The sequence below is a fragment of the Martes martes genome, assembly GCF_963455335.1.
Source record: "Martes martes genome assembly, chromosome: X".
NCBI lineage: Eukaryota > Metazoa > Chordata > Mammalia > Carnivora > Mustelidae > Martes > Martes martes.
Genome location: NC_137897.1, coordinates 7,854,473 through 7,872,845, shown reverse-complemented (window position 1 = coordinate 7,872,845; position 18,373 = coordinate 7,854,473). Strand labels below are relative to the sequence as shown.

At 41.7% G+C, this 18,373-nt stretch overlaps 1 protein-coding gene across 1 annotated transcript in view; it reads right to left on the bottom strand.

Moving 5' to 3' along the window:
• Nucleotides 1-13,140, bottom strand: part of FRMPD4 (FERM and PDZ domain containing 4) — a 793,238-nt gene extending 780,098 nt beyond the window's left edge. Inside the window, exon 1 of the mRNA XM_080831215.1 lies at nt 13,022-13,140. Within this exon, the coding sequence (XP_080687341.1) occupies nt 13,022-13,116 (95 nt within the window). The 5' untranslated portion in view covers nt 13,117-13,140. The remainder of the gene's footprint in view (nt 1-13,021) is intronic.
• Nucleotides 13,141-18,373: the final 5,233 nt, after the last annotated feature.

Below are 18,373 nucleotides of genomic sequence, written 5' to 3'. Positions count from 1 at the left end.
CTAAACCTCCAAGATAGTGTCAGCAATCATTCCCAAGCATATGACCCACTGATATACATCTAAAGGGTCCCACGAGAAGATTTTTATTACTAGTAATAAATAACCTTTCTCCCAACAATAGCTAGCCCCTCAAGGTCCTGGAGACCTTGCTTCCAAAATTTCTTAGAGGCTAACATCATCCCCTTTGTCCTCACCCACCGACGAGTCCACCCCTACTCTGCCCTTAAAAACTCTGACTGTAGTCTGGTTCGGGGTCCAAGTCCCTACTCCGCTGCGTCGGGTATACTTGGGCCCAAGCTTAAGCTTGTCAAATAAACCCTCGTGTGATTGCATCGGTGTTGGCTCCTTGGTGGTCTCTCAGACACGAAAACTCGGCCATAACAGAACAAGACAGTTTCTACCCTCGCAAAAATTTTAACATTACTAAATAATATTTATCAAATACGTACTAAATGTCAGTTATTGGGCTATGTGATCCCTTTATGTGTATTTTCCCATTTATTCCTCACAGCGATCGTATGCGGAGATAAAATTATTACTCCCAATTTCCAGATGAGAACCTTGAGGTTTATCAAGATCAAGTAAGTTACCCAAAGAAAGTGATAGCATGTAGATTTTGACCAAGAGAGGGTGATCACAGTACGGAGCTAGCTCGTGCGACATGTCGAGTGCCAGATGCCAAGTGTTAACCTATCTAGTGGAGGCAGAAAGTGCTGGCAGAAAGGACCAAAGCAAACATAAATATTGCTCTGTTTACTCCAAGATGGAAAGATTCTGGAGCTTTCTTTCTTGGCCCCCTCTTCCCTCCCTCAGCTCCTGGGTCTAGGAAGAGGAGTGCCCTTGCTCGCACTTGCTCCTCATTCCTCATTCCTTCCTCTCTCATTCCTGGAAAGGGAACAGCAAGGAGGAAATTGCCTTTCCGTCCCACGCACAGCTGTTGGAAAGAAGCTCTGGCAGGCGCCAAGCTCTCCCAGAAGCGGGAATCCAGGAGAAGCCGTTCCCTGTTCCCTGCTCCCTGCCTTGGCTCACCCACTTCGGGATGAGCTCTGTCCACAGACCAGCTGTTATGTGCACCTCAAGGTCTGGCACAGGCCGCCAGTCAGAGCCCAACAGTGTTCTCTGTTCCAGGTGGAGACCTAGAAACAGAGGGAAGGCACATCTAAAAGGGAAAACACTGGACTGCGCTCTCGGAGCAACAGCCCTTGGAGCCACTTCAAGAGGCAGCTGCCCAACTGGCAGGGTCTGTATCAGGCAGCTGTGTGCCCAGGAACAGGGAGCAAGGCACATACGGCCGAGCGGGCCCTGCCATCTGTCACAGGCCTGTGCCAGTCTCTGCATTTTAGGCAAGGTGGGAGTGGGAGGGCACCGGCAGAGAAGCGACCGCTCACCAGGCTGAGCCACATGCCACAGTTCCCCTCAAACAATCTCTTCCTCTAAACATTTGGACTCTTCACAGCTGCTATGTGGCAGTTGCCAGTGTATATGGTTCCGTAATTAAGGGCATGGAGTTGGGAGTCAGAAAACCCTAGGTTTGAATTTGGCCCCCTCGGGTACAAGTGTGGGTCTCGAAGTGCCCGTCTGCTCTTTTGTAAAATATACATTATAATAATGGTAATAATTATTAATGATACAGTAATAACGAAAGCTGCCATGAGGATTAAAGTCAGTAATAATTTTAAGGAATGAAGGGCAGTGCTTCAAAAAATACACAGTAAGTATGAAGTCAAACAAAACGTTTTTCATGCTGAGATGAGTCTCTGATGGTAAAACATTCTTATTTCATAGGTGGTAGGTTTTCTGTCTCAGTTTTGGAAGTAGAAGGAGCAATGGAGCTTTTCGGCACACCATGATGGGCATTCAGAGCCCCTAGGGATCTTGGGAAAAGGCAGATTCTGGTTCGGCAAATCTGGGGTGGAGCCTGAGAGTCTCCATTTCTGGGGAGCTCCCAGTATTGATGCTGCTGGTCCAGGGGCCACACCTGGTGTAGCCAAGTTCTGGAAAACCAGCTGTGGGACCTTGGGCAAGCCATTTCATTTCTACAGGCTTCAGCTTTCTAAGATGCAACATTTTTTAAATTTACCTAGATCATTTCACATTCCTACCACACTATCATGTTGTGACAGGTTATCCACAAGAATGGCTGCCAACGGTTCCTCCCACCCTACCTCGCCTTCTGCAGTGCAAGTTTGCTGCTCCTCCCATGGAGAAGTAGAGTCCCTCCCCTTAAATCTGGCTTGTCCTTTGACCTGTCTGGACCAGGAGAATATGGCAGAAGTAAAGCTGTGTGATTTCAGATTTAGGCCTGAGAAGCCTGCCAGCTTCTACTCAGTCTGCTTAGAACTCAGCTGTGATGTAAAAACAAGCCTGAGCCAGACTGCTGAATGAGAAAGGGGGTTAAGGGCTGGCTAGACCTCAGCTCTAGACACCGGAGCTGAGGGGCCGGACATGTGAGCGCAGTCATGGTGGACATTCCAGCCCTAGCTGACCTTCTCGCTTTCACAAGTGACCCCAGCTGAGAACTCACACAGTACATGAACCACCCTGCTGATCCCAAGCCACAGAAATTACAAAAAATAAGAAGTCTGCTTTAAGCTATTAGGTATTGGGTGGTTCCTTACACAGCACGTGATAGCAGATACACATGTTCTGCTTGCATAGGAGAGAAGAGAAATATTAAAAGCCAAAACACTTGGAAGAACTATATAGAAATATGTCTACCAACTGGAGAGCAGAATATATGCCAAGATCTGACTTACACATTTAGAGCAGATCTTCTTCATAAAGACCTCTCTTCTGTATTCGATTCAATTTCATAAGTATTTATTCAGGGCTACTGAGTGATGTAAGAAAAGTTGGAAACATAATACTAAGAAATTTGTAATGTATTTGGGAATACTAGTATTTTACAAAGAAAAAAATTAGAAAATATGCTTCAATCAATAACAGTACACTAAGCATATATCTGAGAATCAGAATATTTTAACATCAAAAACAAAATTCTATGGACACCAAGAAAAAGTTCAGTTAGTGTATTATAGAGTTATCAGAGAACAGTCCAACAGAGGACGTATAACTTGAATCTGGATAAATGGAAGAGTAAAAATGAGTATGTAATGATTGAGCAATGGTGTTCAAATCTGGTATAGAAAACTGAAAAAGTCAGCCCTACTGACAAATACATTCTAGAAAGTTCTCAATGTCCTTTATAGAGAGAATGACAATTTTTGTTAAAAGTAGGATCCACACCCAGCATGAAGCCCAACATGGAACTTGAACTCACGACCCTGAGATCAACACCTGGGCTGAGATCAGGAATCGGACACTTAACTGACTGAGCCACCCAGGTGCCCTGAAAAGACAATTTTATTTTATTTTATTTTATTTTATTTTTTAAAAATTTTATTTATTTGACAGAGAGAGAGAGAGACAGGGCACACAAGCAGGGGGAGCGGCAAGCAGAGGAAGAGGGAGAAGTAGGTTACCCCTTGAGCAAGGAGTCCAATGTGGGGCTTGATCCCAGGACCCTGGGATCATTACCTGAGCCAAAGGCAGATATTTAACCAACTGAGCCACCCAGACACCCCAAGAATGACAATTTTAAATAGACATGGCATACATAATTTCACTAAACTAGTAAATTGTGAGGATACAAGAATATCATAGAACATATGCTCCAGAAATAGAAACAGAATTGCAGAGATGTCATAGAGGTAAAAATTGTGAAAGTGTAGTGTTAAAGCCTAAAGATGACTAGAGCTTTGAAGACGAAAGGTGTACAAAAACTAGTACTGGAAAATAAACATAAAGGATTTGATGAATACAGTAATCTTCTTTAGGCCTCTCACCTACATCTCAGTCATAACGTGCTTTTTGGAAAATATGTTGGATTTAATGGTTGCTACTGGTCACATGAAACCTCAGAATTAAAATTTTCCAATAATATTCTAATAAAATGAGTTTCATATTTAAGATGCAAGAAAGTATAAAAGGTACTTATTTTTCTCAGCCTCATAAGCATTTTCTGTAAGGAAATTATGTCCTTACAAATCATGTTTTAACTGTACTAGATAATAAATAAATCAATTCACTTTGTTAGAACAGGAAATTAATCTTGTAGGCACCTTTTCAAAACTTCATTTATCTATGTTATCATTTTGCTACCTCTTTCCTCATGAAAACACAGGGAGAAAAAACATAATCCTGACATACTGGTAATGTGAGACCTCAGAATAGTACCCATTTTAGATGAAAGTTTCAACCAAAAATCATAGTCGACAAAAAAAAAAAAATTATAGTCAGGTGTTCGCATACTTACACAGAGACAAAAGACTGGCTCAGTAGTGGTATAATGTTACTCTCCTACTAGCATAGAGTTCAGTGTCAGGTACCCTGTTAGTAAGCAGAGTCATTAAATGAATGGATGTCAATGTGGGCAAGCTTTCTCTGGAAAGGAGCCGTTCGAGCAGAGACATGAGTGATAAAACATTCCCCATGCAGGGAACAATTTGCACAAAATCATGAGTCAGAAGGGAGGGCTATTATTAAGAAATGATTATTGGGGCACCTGGGTGGCTCAGTGAGTTAAGCCTCTGCCTTGGGCTCAGATCATGATCTCAGGGTCCTGGGATCGAGCCCCGCATCCAGCTCTCTGCTCAGCGGGGACCTGCTTCCTCCTCTCTCTCTGCCTGCCTCTCTGCCTACTTGTGATCTCTCTCTGTCAAATAAATAAATAAAATCTTTAAAAAAAAAAAAAGAAATGATTATCAGATAACAACAACAATCATACTTAGAAATAGAGAAATAGAATAAATAAAACAGAAGAAGTATGAACAACAAAAAAATGAAAGATGTGATTACTGGAGCTGGTTTGTATGTGTGTGTGCGTGCCTATGCCCCCACTTCGGGCTTTTGAGTTTTGTACTGGAAAGGGGACAAGGTATTCCCCCAGCAAATATATTCAAGGCACAGAACTTCCAACCCATTAGCCCCAGTCCCCTGGGAGGATTGTGTTCAACCCCATCAGCAATTATCTGTAATACAGGATAACCATCTTTACCTGAGAGCAGGCTTTGAAAGGGCAAAGCACAGTCCTTGTCAGAGGAGGGTCCTTCAAGTGCATGTTCAATTGCCTAGGGAAAGACCTTCTGACTTCTCTGTTTGCTTTTCAAAGCACTGGGTTTGTCTGTGCTTTGTAACCAGGGGGGGGAAAAAGCAGGGTTGGAGGGTGGGGGATGCCGATGTCTAAATCCATCTCCTTTCTGTAATTCCAACATATCTCCCAGCTCTTTCTTTCTAGAAATCCACTGTACTGAAACAGAAGACTGCCTAATTATCATCTTTAAAAAATCAGAAAACAGAAGTGCATACTGGAGGAAAATTATGAATGGGGAGTACAAATTGGCGGGGTTTGAATTATTGATTATTATTGGATACACCTTCTTGATGTGTGAGAGAAAAGCTGCAAAACTAACAAATACGATTCCTTGGGGACATGTGCGCCTGTGGAATAAGGTGCCCTCTGAGCCAAGCACTTCAGAAGGGGACTTTGGCTTTATAAGTATGAGGCCATAAATTCATCCCAGCCACTGAAACTACAGATGGAATCATCAATCACATAAATGAGCCTCAACAAGATTTTTTTTTTTTTTAAGTAGGCTCCATGTCCAATGTGGGGCTCGCACTCAAGACCCTGAGATTAAGCATCTCATGCTCTATCAACTGAGCCAGCCAGGCACCCACAGTAATATATTTGAGTATATATTCAACTCAAAGCTTTGAAATAATAGTTTTTGTGCATAGTTAATTAAGTTTACTGAACAGAGACAATTTGTTGAGCAGTACTTCTAAGCCTTTTGGGTGAAGAGGGAGTTCATGTGCCTCTTTGAGGAACTCAAGAAAGTGAAGAGCCCTTTAACCCAGAAGGATACGTCAACAGGTAAGAATTTGCATCAAGTATGGAGGAATCCATGGGTCCCCTGGGTCTACTGTGGAAGGCCTCTGCCTTCGAGACACTGGAAGCCAAGAGCAATACCTCAGGTCTGCGGGGCACTGGAAGAAGAATTTTCATTTTGTAGGTGGTATGCACATCCGGGCAGGCTGTGCTGACATACAACTGTTTGTTTTTTTAATATTTAAAAAATCTCTTAATTGTGGTAAAATATACGTAACATAAAGTTTACTATCTTAACCATTTTTTAGTGTACAGTTGTGTTAAGTGTATTCACACTGTTGTGCAACCAATCTCCAGAGCTCTTCTCGTCTTGGGAAACTGAAGCTCTACAACAAGTCCCCCTCTCTGTCCCCCATGGCAACTACCATTTTACTTTGTTTCTATGAAGTTGACTACTCTAGGTGCCTGGTATAAGTGGTATATAAGAGAGTATTAGAGGTTTTTATCTGTCTTATTGCACTTTGCACCATGTCTTGAAGGTTCTTTGCCTATGTTGTAGTATTTGTCAGAATTTCCTTTCCTTTTATTTATTTTTATTTTTAAAAAAGATTTTATTTATTTATTTGACAGCCAGAGATCACAAGTAGGCAGAAAGGCAGGCAGAGAGAGGGGGAAGCAGGCTCCCCTCTGAGCAGAGAGCCCGATGCAGGGCTCGATCCCAGGACTCTGAGATCATGACCTGAGCCAAAGGCAGAGGCTTAACCCATGAGCCACCCAGGCGCCCCTTCCTTTCCTTTTAAAGACTGAAGAATATTCCTTTGTATGTATAGACCACATTTTGCTTATCCATGTGTCAGTAGACATTTGGGTTGCTTCCACCTCTTGGCTATTATGAATAATTTTGCCATAAACGTGCATGAACGGATATTGTCTCTTCGAGATCCTGCTTTTAATTCTTTTAGATTAATACTCAGAAGTGGAATGACATGATGGTTTTGATACAGTCATTTTGATGGGCCCCTTTTATGCAAAGAACACCATAACTCAGCAATTCAGAGTCAGGTCCCTTGTCAAAAGGGTCCCTCCCAAAATGTGAAATTGGTGTTTCATCGCTAAGTCATGCACATGACAGACTTCTTGATCCTTGTGCTATACTTAGCCCCTCCTCAATTATGTGACTTTTACTTTCAACTTTATTCCTTTCAGTATTTTTTTAAATTTTTACAATTATGCATTACATTTATAATAAAAAGGCAATAAAGATCTTTTAAAATCTGTTAAAACTAAGTATTTAAGGGTATCTTAGCTAACTCTAAAGACATCAATTAAAAATGAATATTAGTAAATGAATTCTATACAGAGAGAATATATATATTCTAATATAATATACATTAGATCTGTTAGAAATTTATTTGAAGACTTTATGTACAAAATGGAGCCAAGAATAAAGACACATAAATTCTTCCTCCTCTCACCCTTAGTGTCCAACATAACACTGATGAATAAAACTGACTATATTCAAGAAGACTTCAAATAACAGAGATGTCTGTCCCTGAATTATCAAATGGAAAAGAAAATAAGTTAAATTTTTAGTTGAGTAAGTAGAACTTGTTGTTACATGTAAACAAGTAGAGCCATTGTCATTTTTAAAATGAAATTAAATAACATGAGATGTAGACCATTCAAGATGCCATGGCAGCTCCAAAAATGAGTGGTCACTGAGCTCAGAATGACCAGAAGTCCTTTATAAGCTGACAATGGTTAGCACATGATTCCCCGTCATGGGTAGTTTGCCCACCAGACAGTGCCTGAACCTTTTACCTTCTCACTTTTGACTCCCGTCTTGTCCCAAACCCACCACAAGGAGATGAGGCCTCAGGATGGAGAAAGGACATCACTTGTTTATTTCCTGGTTGTCAGAACAGTTAGAATTTTAATGTTTTGGTTGGGGGCGGGGGTTGGTCACATCAACATGGTAGCATCAAAAGGAACCTGAGTCACAATAGCTCTGACAACACATCTGGGTTAAAACTATTTCATTAAAAGAATCTCTTCAAAATATCACATGCCCATTTGTGCTGCCCAAAGTCAAAGCCAAGAACTTGGCCTATGTCATTCCAATTATTGTCAGGTCATCAAAAATTGGTTTCAGAACATACTCCTTTTGGAAATGTCCTTGATGATTGCTTTGCGACTCAGCCCGTGCATATGTACTGCAAGATTCAGTACCCTTAGCAACCTCGAATTTCTACTTATTTGCTTATAGCTGTTCTGAAGCACCACAAACACAAAAGGGTAAAGGAGCTAGCTCTCCTTGCAAGACTCTTAAATGTTTTCAGAACAGGGACCCGATCTACTCTTTCTTTTCTATCCCCTCCCCACCCTAGAGCTTAGTATAATGCTCTGCATGTCAGAAACATTTGTTAATTTTAACACCATCTCTTCTAGAAAGATTAGAGAACACTTTACCAGGATGTCAGAAAAAAGGAAACTGGGCAGATAAGCACCCTTGAGATTATAGTGTAAGCTAGATACATCTCTCCTTCTCACACATATGAACAAATTTTAATGACAATTCACTGAGAATTTTGGTGAAAAAATAAATGTTTTTTTTTCCAGCTTTACTGAAATATAAAAAATAGATTCTTGAACCAATTTCCAAGGCTCTTATTTCTTTGTACTAGTGACTACTTGTTTGTATTTTCAGCCCAGACTGGTCTTTAGAGGGCCTGTCTACTACGTATTATTACCTCAGAGGCCCTTTACACTTCAAAATTGTCCAAAGCTGAGCTCATTTAGTTCCTAAAATATCAGCTCCACAAGAGCTGGGACTTGGTGTTATTCACTGTTGGATCCCCAGGACCTAAAATAGTGCCTATCATGCAGGTGGGTGCTCAGTAAAGATTTGTTGAGTGAACTGATGAATGAATGAATGAAAAGGTCTTCCCAGGAGGCCGAGTCTTCCGTTAATGCTACACATTGTAAGAGTGTTCTCCAGCACTTGACAACTGAGATTGAACACTGTACTTCTTCCCTTTATCTCCTCCTTCCAGTCTCCTCTTCTTCCATCAAATCGCCCTCTCTGCTGCCTCCTCCCTATCCATCTCTAAATATGCTCAGAATCTAACTGTCAAAAAACCAAATGTTCCTTTATTATACAAGGCTACCCAGAAATCTGTTCCCAATCTCAGTTCTCTAGTCCCACCTCACCCCTCATACTCTTGTAATCTTGAAAACCCTAGAGCTCCCAACTTGCATCCCACTTGGCCTCTTCTGTGCCTTTCTTGGGCAAGGTCTGACTTGCCTGCAATGCCTAGCCTTTCTGATCCTTCATTTCCTTCTGCAGGCATTACCTCCCTTATGGAGTCTTTCCCAGGACCCTTGTCCTCCCCGGACAAGCAAACTGGTCTTCCTCTGTGCTCTTGTAATACCTTAAACTAGGACTTCCCAAGCTTTTTCACACTTTGGTACACACAGAAGAAGGTTAAGGGTAAAGGGGCCAGGCTGTTCCTGGCCATGAGCAACTGGCCTGGGTCTCAGGACACCACAGTCCTTGCGCAGCAACATCTGGGTACACTTGTAACCCAGTCACGGCGTATCAGCATGACACATCACACTAGTTGACATGCTCCCAGCATGTCACAATCACTGCATTCACCCCACTATGCTATAAATATTTGTGTTTGTCCTTCACTGCACCTGTGAACTCCTCGAGGGCAAGAACCCTGTATTCTCATTTTTCATGTTTTAAATTATCACACGGTAAAGCTGACTTTTTGATGTATAAAGTTCTATAAACGTTATCACATGTACGGATTCCTGTAACAAGGACCACAATTAGGATAGAGAGTAGCTCCATTACATAAGGTATTATCACACCCTTCCCTAACCCTCACCCCTGGCACCCATTGATCTGCTCTCTGTCACTATAGTTTTGTCTTTTGGAGAATGGCATATAAATGGAATCATACAGTACATAACCTTTTGAAACTGGCTTCTTTCACTTAGCATAATGCCTTTGACATTTATCCAAAACTGTCGTGTGTATCCATAGCTTGTTCCTTTTTATTGCTGAGTCATATTTCATTGTAAGGATTTACCACAGTTTGTTTATCCATGTATCCGTTGAAGGAAGTTTGGGTTGTTTCCAGTCTGGGGCAATTTTGAATACAGCTGCTATAAACTTTTGTGAAAGGTTTTTCTGTGAACATGAGTTTTCATTTCTCTGGGGTAAAGACCCAGGAGTGGGACTGTATGGGTTTTACTGCAAACATGTATTTAGCTTTATGAGAAGCTACCAAATAGTCTCCCAAGTGGCTATACCATTTGACTGGTCCACTGTCCTGGCAATCAGTGAGAGTTCCGGTGATTCCACATCCTGGCTAACACTTGGCATTGCCAGCAGCTGTCCTTTTTTGCCATTCTAGTAGGTGTAGTGCGGCACCTCACTGTAGCCTTGACTTTTATCCTCATACCCCAGCGCTTAGCACATTGGTCGGTTATCCACAAATATTCATTAACCAGAAATCAACTCATCCTATTTTTACTTCTGTTTTTAACCTCACTAGTGTTTTCATTATACTTCCTACCAAGCTTTGTGTTTAAAAAACCAAAGAAACGGCAGAGAAGTATTACATTCCTTCCTTCCCGCCTGTACTCACTCCTCCTACCAGGTTCTAAATGAATCATTCTTCCTACTAGAAGACTAGAATCTTCCTACCAGAAGATACAGCAACATAACCTATAACTTCCTCTCAAACTTAAGCTGGACCTAAAGGCCTGCAATCCAGATCGCTTCTGAAAGGCTCTGCTATCACCTCTCCTAGCTTACCAGTGAACAGTAAGAATCATCATCAGTAGGTAGATAATTGGATGAGCCAGGCACTGGGAAAGGAGATGTTCCTAATAATAACTAACTTACCCCTCCATCCCCATGAGGTAGGCATGATCCTCATTTTACAGACATGAGGACAGAGACTTACTGAAACTGACAAAGTCACCTAAAGCCATACAGCCAGTAAATGAAGCAGGAGGGTACACACCCAGGTCAGACTAGTTCTGGAAACTACGGTCCTAACCATTCTGTGGGGCTACTCTACTGGGCAAAGAAACCAGGTGCTCTTTAATCAACAACAAAAACAACCTCAAGTCCCTTTAATTTTGAAGGTTATAAAACTTCAGGAAAGTGAACCATTCCCAGGGACCTCCCAGTCTAGGGAGCCTGTACTGCCTGGCTGGAGGACAGACTAAGGATTTTAGATCTTCTTCCTGTGGAAAGTCAGCAACACGAGTGAGACTCAGTTGAGTGAACGGGACCGGCAGCACTTGCTTCGTGAAGACTGCCCCTGCCCATTGAATCCTGAACCACATTTACAGAGTTCTATGTTCCATACCTGATGGCGTCCTCCACTCTACACATGAGCTGAAGTTATAATAATGGTTTGCTTTTTGTGTTGAGTCATAAAAATAAAATCATATTTTATGTATAAAAAGAAAACTAATAATATACTAACTCGGATCATCTAATGACTAAGCACATCCACTGGTAACACAGAACTTCAGTCTTTAGAAACTTATCTAGCAGTAAGTCTAATAAAACAAGACACACGAGACTTTTCACGGGACACGTGGAGTTAAAACCATGGCCAATAAACCATCAAACTGGAATTTAATGGTTTGGCTTTAGTATTTTGATTTACAGTATTTCTTATCTCTTTCATTACCTACTTTCTCCCCAACCTGTAAACAATACGCTTCAATGAGCTTGGAGCTGAGTCTATTTCTTTTCATGTTACTGATCAGGCAAGCAAGAGACACAAATCTCAGGATCCTAGGGCTTAAGCAGTCATTCTCCTTAATCCAAACACAGTCAATCATTTCATCTTCAGGTATGAAATCAGGAAGAAAATGTGCGCACTAAAAAGAAAAGTTCTCCAATGAAATGACGTCATAAGCAAACAGTAGTTTGGGGACATAATAGTTGCCAGTTCTAAAATGTCACAGTCTTGTGTATTTTAATCCCGTAGAATGACAACCTTGGTTTCTAAATTTTCTCTACAATGAACTACATAACAAAAAGAGGTTTCCTTTGCACCCATGCAAACTGTAAAAATGTTTTAAGACAGACAGTGCTACCAAGTGACTACTACTATGGAAAATTATGGCAACTCTAAACACATTTGGCTCAAAGTGTCAAGTGATAAAAATCAAGGGTAATGAATTTTACCCATTTGGAAAGCCTTTCTTAACCTGTGGCAGTTCTTTTATATGTGGGCCTCCACACAATGTTCTCATTGCAATGCTTAAACACTCGATAATCATAGAATCTGCTGAAAGAATAGCATTTAAGCAAATTCATAAGTGCCAGTGATTAATAGAAAACATTAAATAGCAGAATGACTGGAAACTTTCCAATTAGCATTCCAAAGTATACGCATTACTGACAAACTTCTCACATTTGAAACTTCAACAACCTCAAGAAAGACTTACATATTTATATAAACCATAAGCCTCTCATCAGGGATCTGAACTTTCTGTTAAAAGTAGTTTTTTCCAAAGGAGAAAAACTTGTTTATCAAGACCACTGAAGATAAAGAAGCAATTAAATACAAACCAATGTGTATAGCCAATAGAGCATTTTCTGTTTCAAAATCAAAACTTTTCATCCTGACAGATATATTTGTCACTGAGAGCTACTACTCTTAAAAGAAAATAAACACAGCACAATCCAATTTCCCTTGCAAAAAGCATAGTCCAAAGTTTACTGTGAATGATAACCTATTATAATACCATATATAAAGATGAGCAGCTAAAATCAGTTTCTCTCTTCCCAAAAGTGCCTCTAGACAGTGAGTCTTAAGGAAATAAACAGCCAAAGCAGTGTATGGTTGTCACACTTTTCTTTGACAAGATACTCCTGCCTCACCTCCAATATTCTTTTTAAAAATTAGAATTACTGAGACAAAACTCAGAAGGATCCCATCACTTTTCTATCAAAGGCATCGTTTTTGTATAATTCTGAGACATGGTCTTCAACCCATGTCCAGAAATTCATCTTACCAAAAAACATAAGCTAATCTCAGAAAACAATGATAAGACCCCGGATATTTGTACTTGAGGACGAGTACTCACTGGCAGGTATGTTCTCCTTCATCCTCTACTGCCTGGCCGAAGCCCCAGGGAGTGGAAAAAGTCTGCCAAGTCTCTCCTTCAAGATCCTCGTCCATGGTAGGAAGGCAAAACAGCCCACCTTTTCCTAAGGATGGAAAGAAAGAACTTCGCTCTTTATTCTTTTAAAAGAAGAATGATTGTATCATAGCAAACAACTAACTGCTAGGCAAGACGAGTGAGAGAGGAAGGAGAGGAGGAATCGATGCCAAGAGGCCAATCATATTTCATCACTCAGCTACTTGGAAACCAGATACGCTCAGACAATCACGTGCTCGGAGAGATTTAAGGATGCAAAAGAGGAGTAGCTCTGTCTTTTGTAAATTATTCACAGGGACTTTTTTTTTTCTGACCATGAGCAAAGTTGCACAGGTTACCCATTTAAGAAAAAAGCAATCAGGTTCAGAATAGAGCATATAAACCGACCAGTCCAGAAACGAGATTTCTTCTGATTGAAGTTCTGCGCCTGACCGCTATGAATCAAGACAACCCAGTGCCGTTAGAATCAGAGTGGTAGTATACTGGGAATGAACTGGCACCTTCTGAAGGTCTGAAGAGGTCACAACTGCAGTTTCAGCATTTGCCTCTGACGAAAATGAATATTTGCTTCTCGTCCTCTGAGAACTCACTATGGGGTGTTTTGCGCCATGAGCTGGAATGAAGCCACCTGCACGTAACTCATACAGTTCTCTCAGATTTCAAAGTGCTGCCTGACTTCTCTCATGGCTTTCTTGTGTTTCATCCAAATTTGATACGGTAGCATGTCTACCTTAAAGCTATTCAAAAGTTGCCAATTTTTAGGCTAGATCCTACCCAGTAATTTAAACCCAGTGGGAAAATGCCAGTCTGGGAAGCTTTGAGAAAGCATTGGTTTCTCATGGCAAAGATGGGGGATGTCGGGGGCACATTGGAATTTGGAATGTTTCTTTTTCTCTAGACCGGGATTTCTCAGCCTCTGCATTACTGACATTTTGGGCCAGGTATTTCTTTGTTGTGGGGGTGCCCTCTACATCAGAAGGTGCCGAGCAGCATCCCTGGCCTTGAACCACTAGATGCCAGCAGCATCTCCCCAGCTGTGACAATCAAAAATGTCTCCAGACCTTGCCAAATATCCCCTAGGAGGTACAATCACACCTAACTGAAACCACTGTGCTAGACTCATTTCTTTGGTGAAGTTGTTCAAAAGAGGAAGAACGGGATTTACATTTGAGATAGGCTCCTGCCAAAGACAGGTGGTAGGAAAAGTCAAGGCTGTGGGTGAACCATACGACTGACATGCAGGTGGCCAATTCGATTTGTCAGATTGGAGACATATCAGAGTTGGGGAATACCAACTCTCCATGGATATTTGCTGAACTGTTCACTACCTGTGATGATGAATTCTGTGTCACCTTGACTGGGCTATGGGGTGCCCAGATTTTTGGTTAAACATTATCTGGGGTGTACCTGTGAGGGTGCTTCCAAATGGATTAACATTTGAATCCATAAATTCAATAAAGCAGAATGCCTTCCCCAACGTGGGTGGGCCTCCTCCGGTCCACTGGAGGTCTGAATAGAACAAAAGGTGGAGTAAGGAGGAATTTGCGCTCTCTGCCTAGTCTTGAGCTGGCCCACGGGTCTTCTCAGTCACTCCGACTAGAACTTACACCAGTGGCTCCTCTGCGTCTCCAGCTTACAGATGGCGAATCATGGGACTTCTCAGCCTTCGGAATCATGCAAGCCAATTCCTTAGAATACACCTCTAGGAACCCTTGTCCCAATATGTGTGTGTGTGTGTGTGTGTGTGTGTGCGCGTGTGTGTATTCTATTGGTTCTGTTTCTTGGAGAGTCCTAATACACTACTATAGTTTGTAAGTCTCCCAAACCTGCCGTTTAAAATATGCTAATTTCTCCTTAGTTACACATCCTTCATTTTACCTTGGTTTCTGTCATCCCATTGCAAGTAAGGTTTGCTCTGGCAAACTATTCTGAGCTGATCTTTGACAGCAAAACAAATCAAGGCAGAGATAATGAGGACATAGATTCCCCGCTTATTCGTGTAACCTTAACTAACCCCAGTTGAGATGTTTCCTTATGAGCCTCAGAGTAGTGCAAAAAAAGAAGAAGAAGAAGAAGAGGACGACGACATTTCAGTTAAATACAATAACAGCAGTATTTAAATTCAACACTGGGAAAATGAGGCAGATGGTTTCAAAAGCAAAAGCGCAGTTCGAGTCCACAGGTGATGGTGGACATCTTGTCATTAAGAAGGATGGCCCGCCTAAGGGTGCAATCTTTTTTTTTTTTTTTTTTATATGGATTATATACTGTATTCTTTTTTTTTTTTTTTAATTTTTTATTTTAATAAACATATAATGTATTTTTATCCCCAGGGGTACAGGTCTGTGAATCGTCTGGTTTACACATTTCACAGCACTCATCATAGCACATACCCTCCCCAATGTCCATTTCCCCACCACCCTCTCCCGTCCCCCTTCCCCCCCGCAACCCTCAGTCTGTTTCTTGAGATTGAGTCTTTTATGGTTTGTCTCCCTCCCAATCCCATCTTTTCATTTTTTCTTTTCCTACCTCCCCCCAAACCCCCCCACCTTGCATCTCCACTTCCTCATATCAAAGAGATCATATGATAGTTCTCTTTCTCCGATTGACTTATTTCGCTAAGCATGATACCCTCTAGTTCCATCCACGTCGTCGCAAATGGCAAGATTTCTAAGGGTGCAATCTTGCAGACAGGACGTTGTCTTGGGAGAAGGAACAGCCTTCGGGGCCTCAGAATTTGCTTTGTGAGTAGGAGTGGGTGTGACCCAAAGGAAGGCAAGCTCCTCACATGGTAAACTGTGTCCGTACAGCCGTCTGTCCGCTCCGGGGCTTATTCTAGACATTAGTGTGGAGGGGTCAGTCTCGGAAGTGCTGAGGTTTCTGCTTTCAGGCTCCTCTGAGAAAAGGGTGCGGAATAGGCAGAGGAAGAGAGGTGCCCTGCTCCATTTGCTTTGGGATAGGAAAGCGAAACGGAGTATTTAATGGAGCACATTGGTGTCCTGAAATGTGTAAGCCATGTCTTCCTCTATGAACTGGACTGGAGGAGGAGGAAGCTGACTGCCTTGGGAAATGTCCAGGATGCTCAGTGTGGCCTGGATGGGGGGAAGGACCCTCCAGGTAAGTGCTGGGTCCTCGAAGAAACAGCTTCAAGAAATAAATCTATTTCCAGCCTATTTCCCATGTTTATTCCTTGGCTGTGTGCCAGGGGTTTTCTTTTCTTTTCTTAACTTGGCAACGCTCATTTCTTAATAATGTCAGGAGCTACCGAGTGAACTGCCGCAGTCCCGCATCATTGCTGGATAGCGAGGGCTTATTAAACACCTACCAAATGGTCCGCACAGTGGCAAATATGAAAGACTTAGATCACGTGTTGCCACCCTCAAAAAGCTTATATTCTAGGAGTCTATGGAGATGGTAAATAACCAAGAGCAGCACATTTGAAACGTTTCATGTCATGTTCTCATTTGTTTTTACATCAAACTGGATTGTTTTGCCTACTTCAAAATACTAAGGTACACTTTAAGTAATTTTATTTATTATTTTTTAAGATTTTATTTATGTATTTGACACAGAGAGAGAGAGCACAAGGAGGGAGAGGGGCAGAGGCAGAGGGAGAAGCAGGCCCCCTGCTAAGCAGGGAGTCTGATGCGGGGCTCCATCCCAAGACCCTGAGATCATGACCCAAGCTGAAGGCAGACGCTTAACCGACTGAACCACCCAGGTATCCCTCTGAGTGATTTTAAATGACCTATGAACATAATCATCTTTTTTGACTAGACAACAGGAAAATAAGACTACTATTTTATAGCTGAGAGGATAATTTTATAATACTCTAAGGAAGGTTTTGAGAATTATTTCAAATGGTTCGGATCAAGTCCTTAATTCTAGGTCTGACATTCAAGGTCTGACATTTCAGTGCCATGATTTTCCATCTCCAAACATTTGTTTTTTCTCTGTCCTCCCATTAGAACGTCAACTGCCTTCTTCCTGACCAAAATCAATCTTTCCTCAAACACCTGATTCACAGCTTACCTCCTATGATGCCTTCCACTTTCTCCAAGAGAATTAATCTCGCCACCTCAGTACTCGGGAAGGACACAGTACCTCTATAAAGCAGTTATCACATTCTGCCATACATTACAGGTACTTGGGTATAATTTTGCTAGGCTCACTTACTGTTCTAGTAGGCTTCTTGTAGATGCTTTAGCATTTTCTACATAGATGATCGTGTGATCTACAAATGAAATCCGTTTTGCTTCTTCCTCTTCCTGTCCTTCTCTCCCCACTTCTCCCCCTTGCCTTAATGTACTGGTTAGAATCCCCAGTACAATGTTGAATAGAAGCGGTGAGCAGGGAGATCTTTGCCCTGTTCCTGATCTTATGGGGGAAATCATTCTTAAATAGTGGCAAGAGCTGATAAACTGAACTTTATCAAAATTTTTGAAGTGTGGTATTCAACAGGGTGGGTGCAGAGAAAATATTTTTTGTGTTTCTGCAGAGGTGGGGATTTCTGAATAAATTTTGCTGAAAACTTGGGATTCAGAGCCAAGAGCAAGCCTTGGGAAAGTAATGTAGAACAGTATAGATACTGAGAGAACTCCAGAGAGATTCTCCTAACTCTGGAGGTATGTGTTAAAATTTCAAGGGAAATGAGGCTCAGGGCCTTGGAAAACCAGTCATTCAGGCTTATCTAGTCATTAAAAAGATACATTCTAAAAGGTTAGAGTGAAGGGAGCCTGGGTGGCTCAGTGGGTTAAAGCCTCTGCCTTGGGCTCAGGTCATGATCCCAGTGTCCTGGGATTGAGCCCCAAATAAGGCTCTCTGCTCAGCAGGGAGCCTGCTTCCCCCTCTCTCTCTGACTGCCTCTCTGCCTACTTGTGATCTCTGTCAAATTAAAGAAAACAAAAAAAAAGGTTAGAGTGAGAACCCAAGATCCTTTCACTCCATCCCCAAGAAGCAAAAGTTTTATTCCCTCTTTTCAAGAGAACAGGGGAAGACAATTGCCTCTTTCTCTTATATATAAGCAGAGAAAATCCATTCTTCTCCATCCCTCACCTATGGATCATCTGGTCCCTCAAAGGAGAGATTTTTTTTCTATCTGACTTTCATTGTGAGGCCCCAGGTGGTAAGGTTGGGGGCAAATGGGCCAATGCAATGATTATTATTTTTTTAATAATTTTTTTATTTTTTTATAAACATATAATGTATTATTAGCCACAGGGGTACAGGTCTGTGAATCGCCAGGTTTACACACTTCACAGCGCTCACCATAGCACA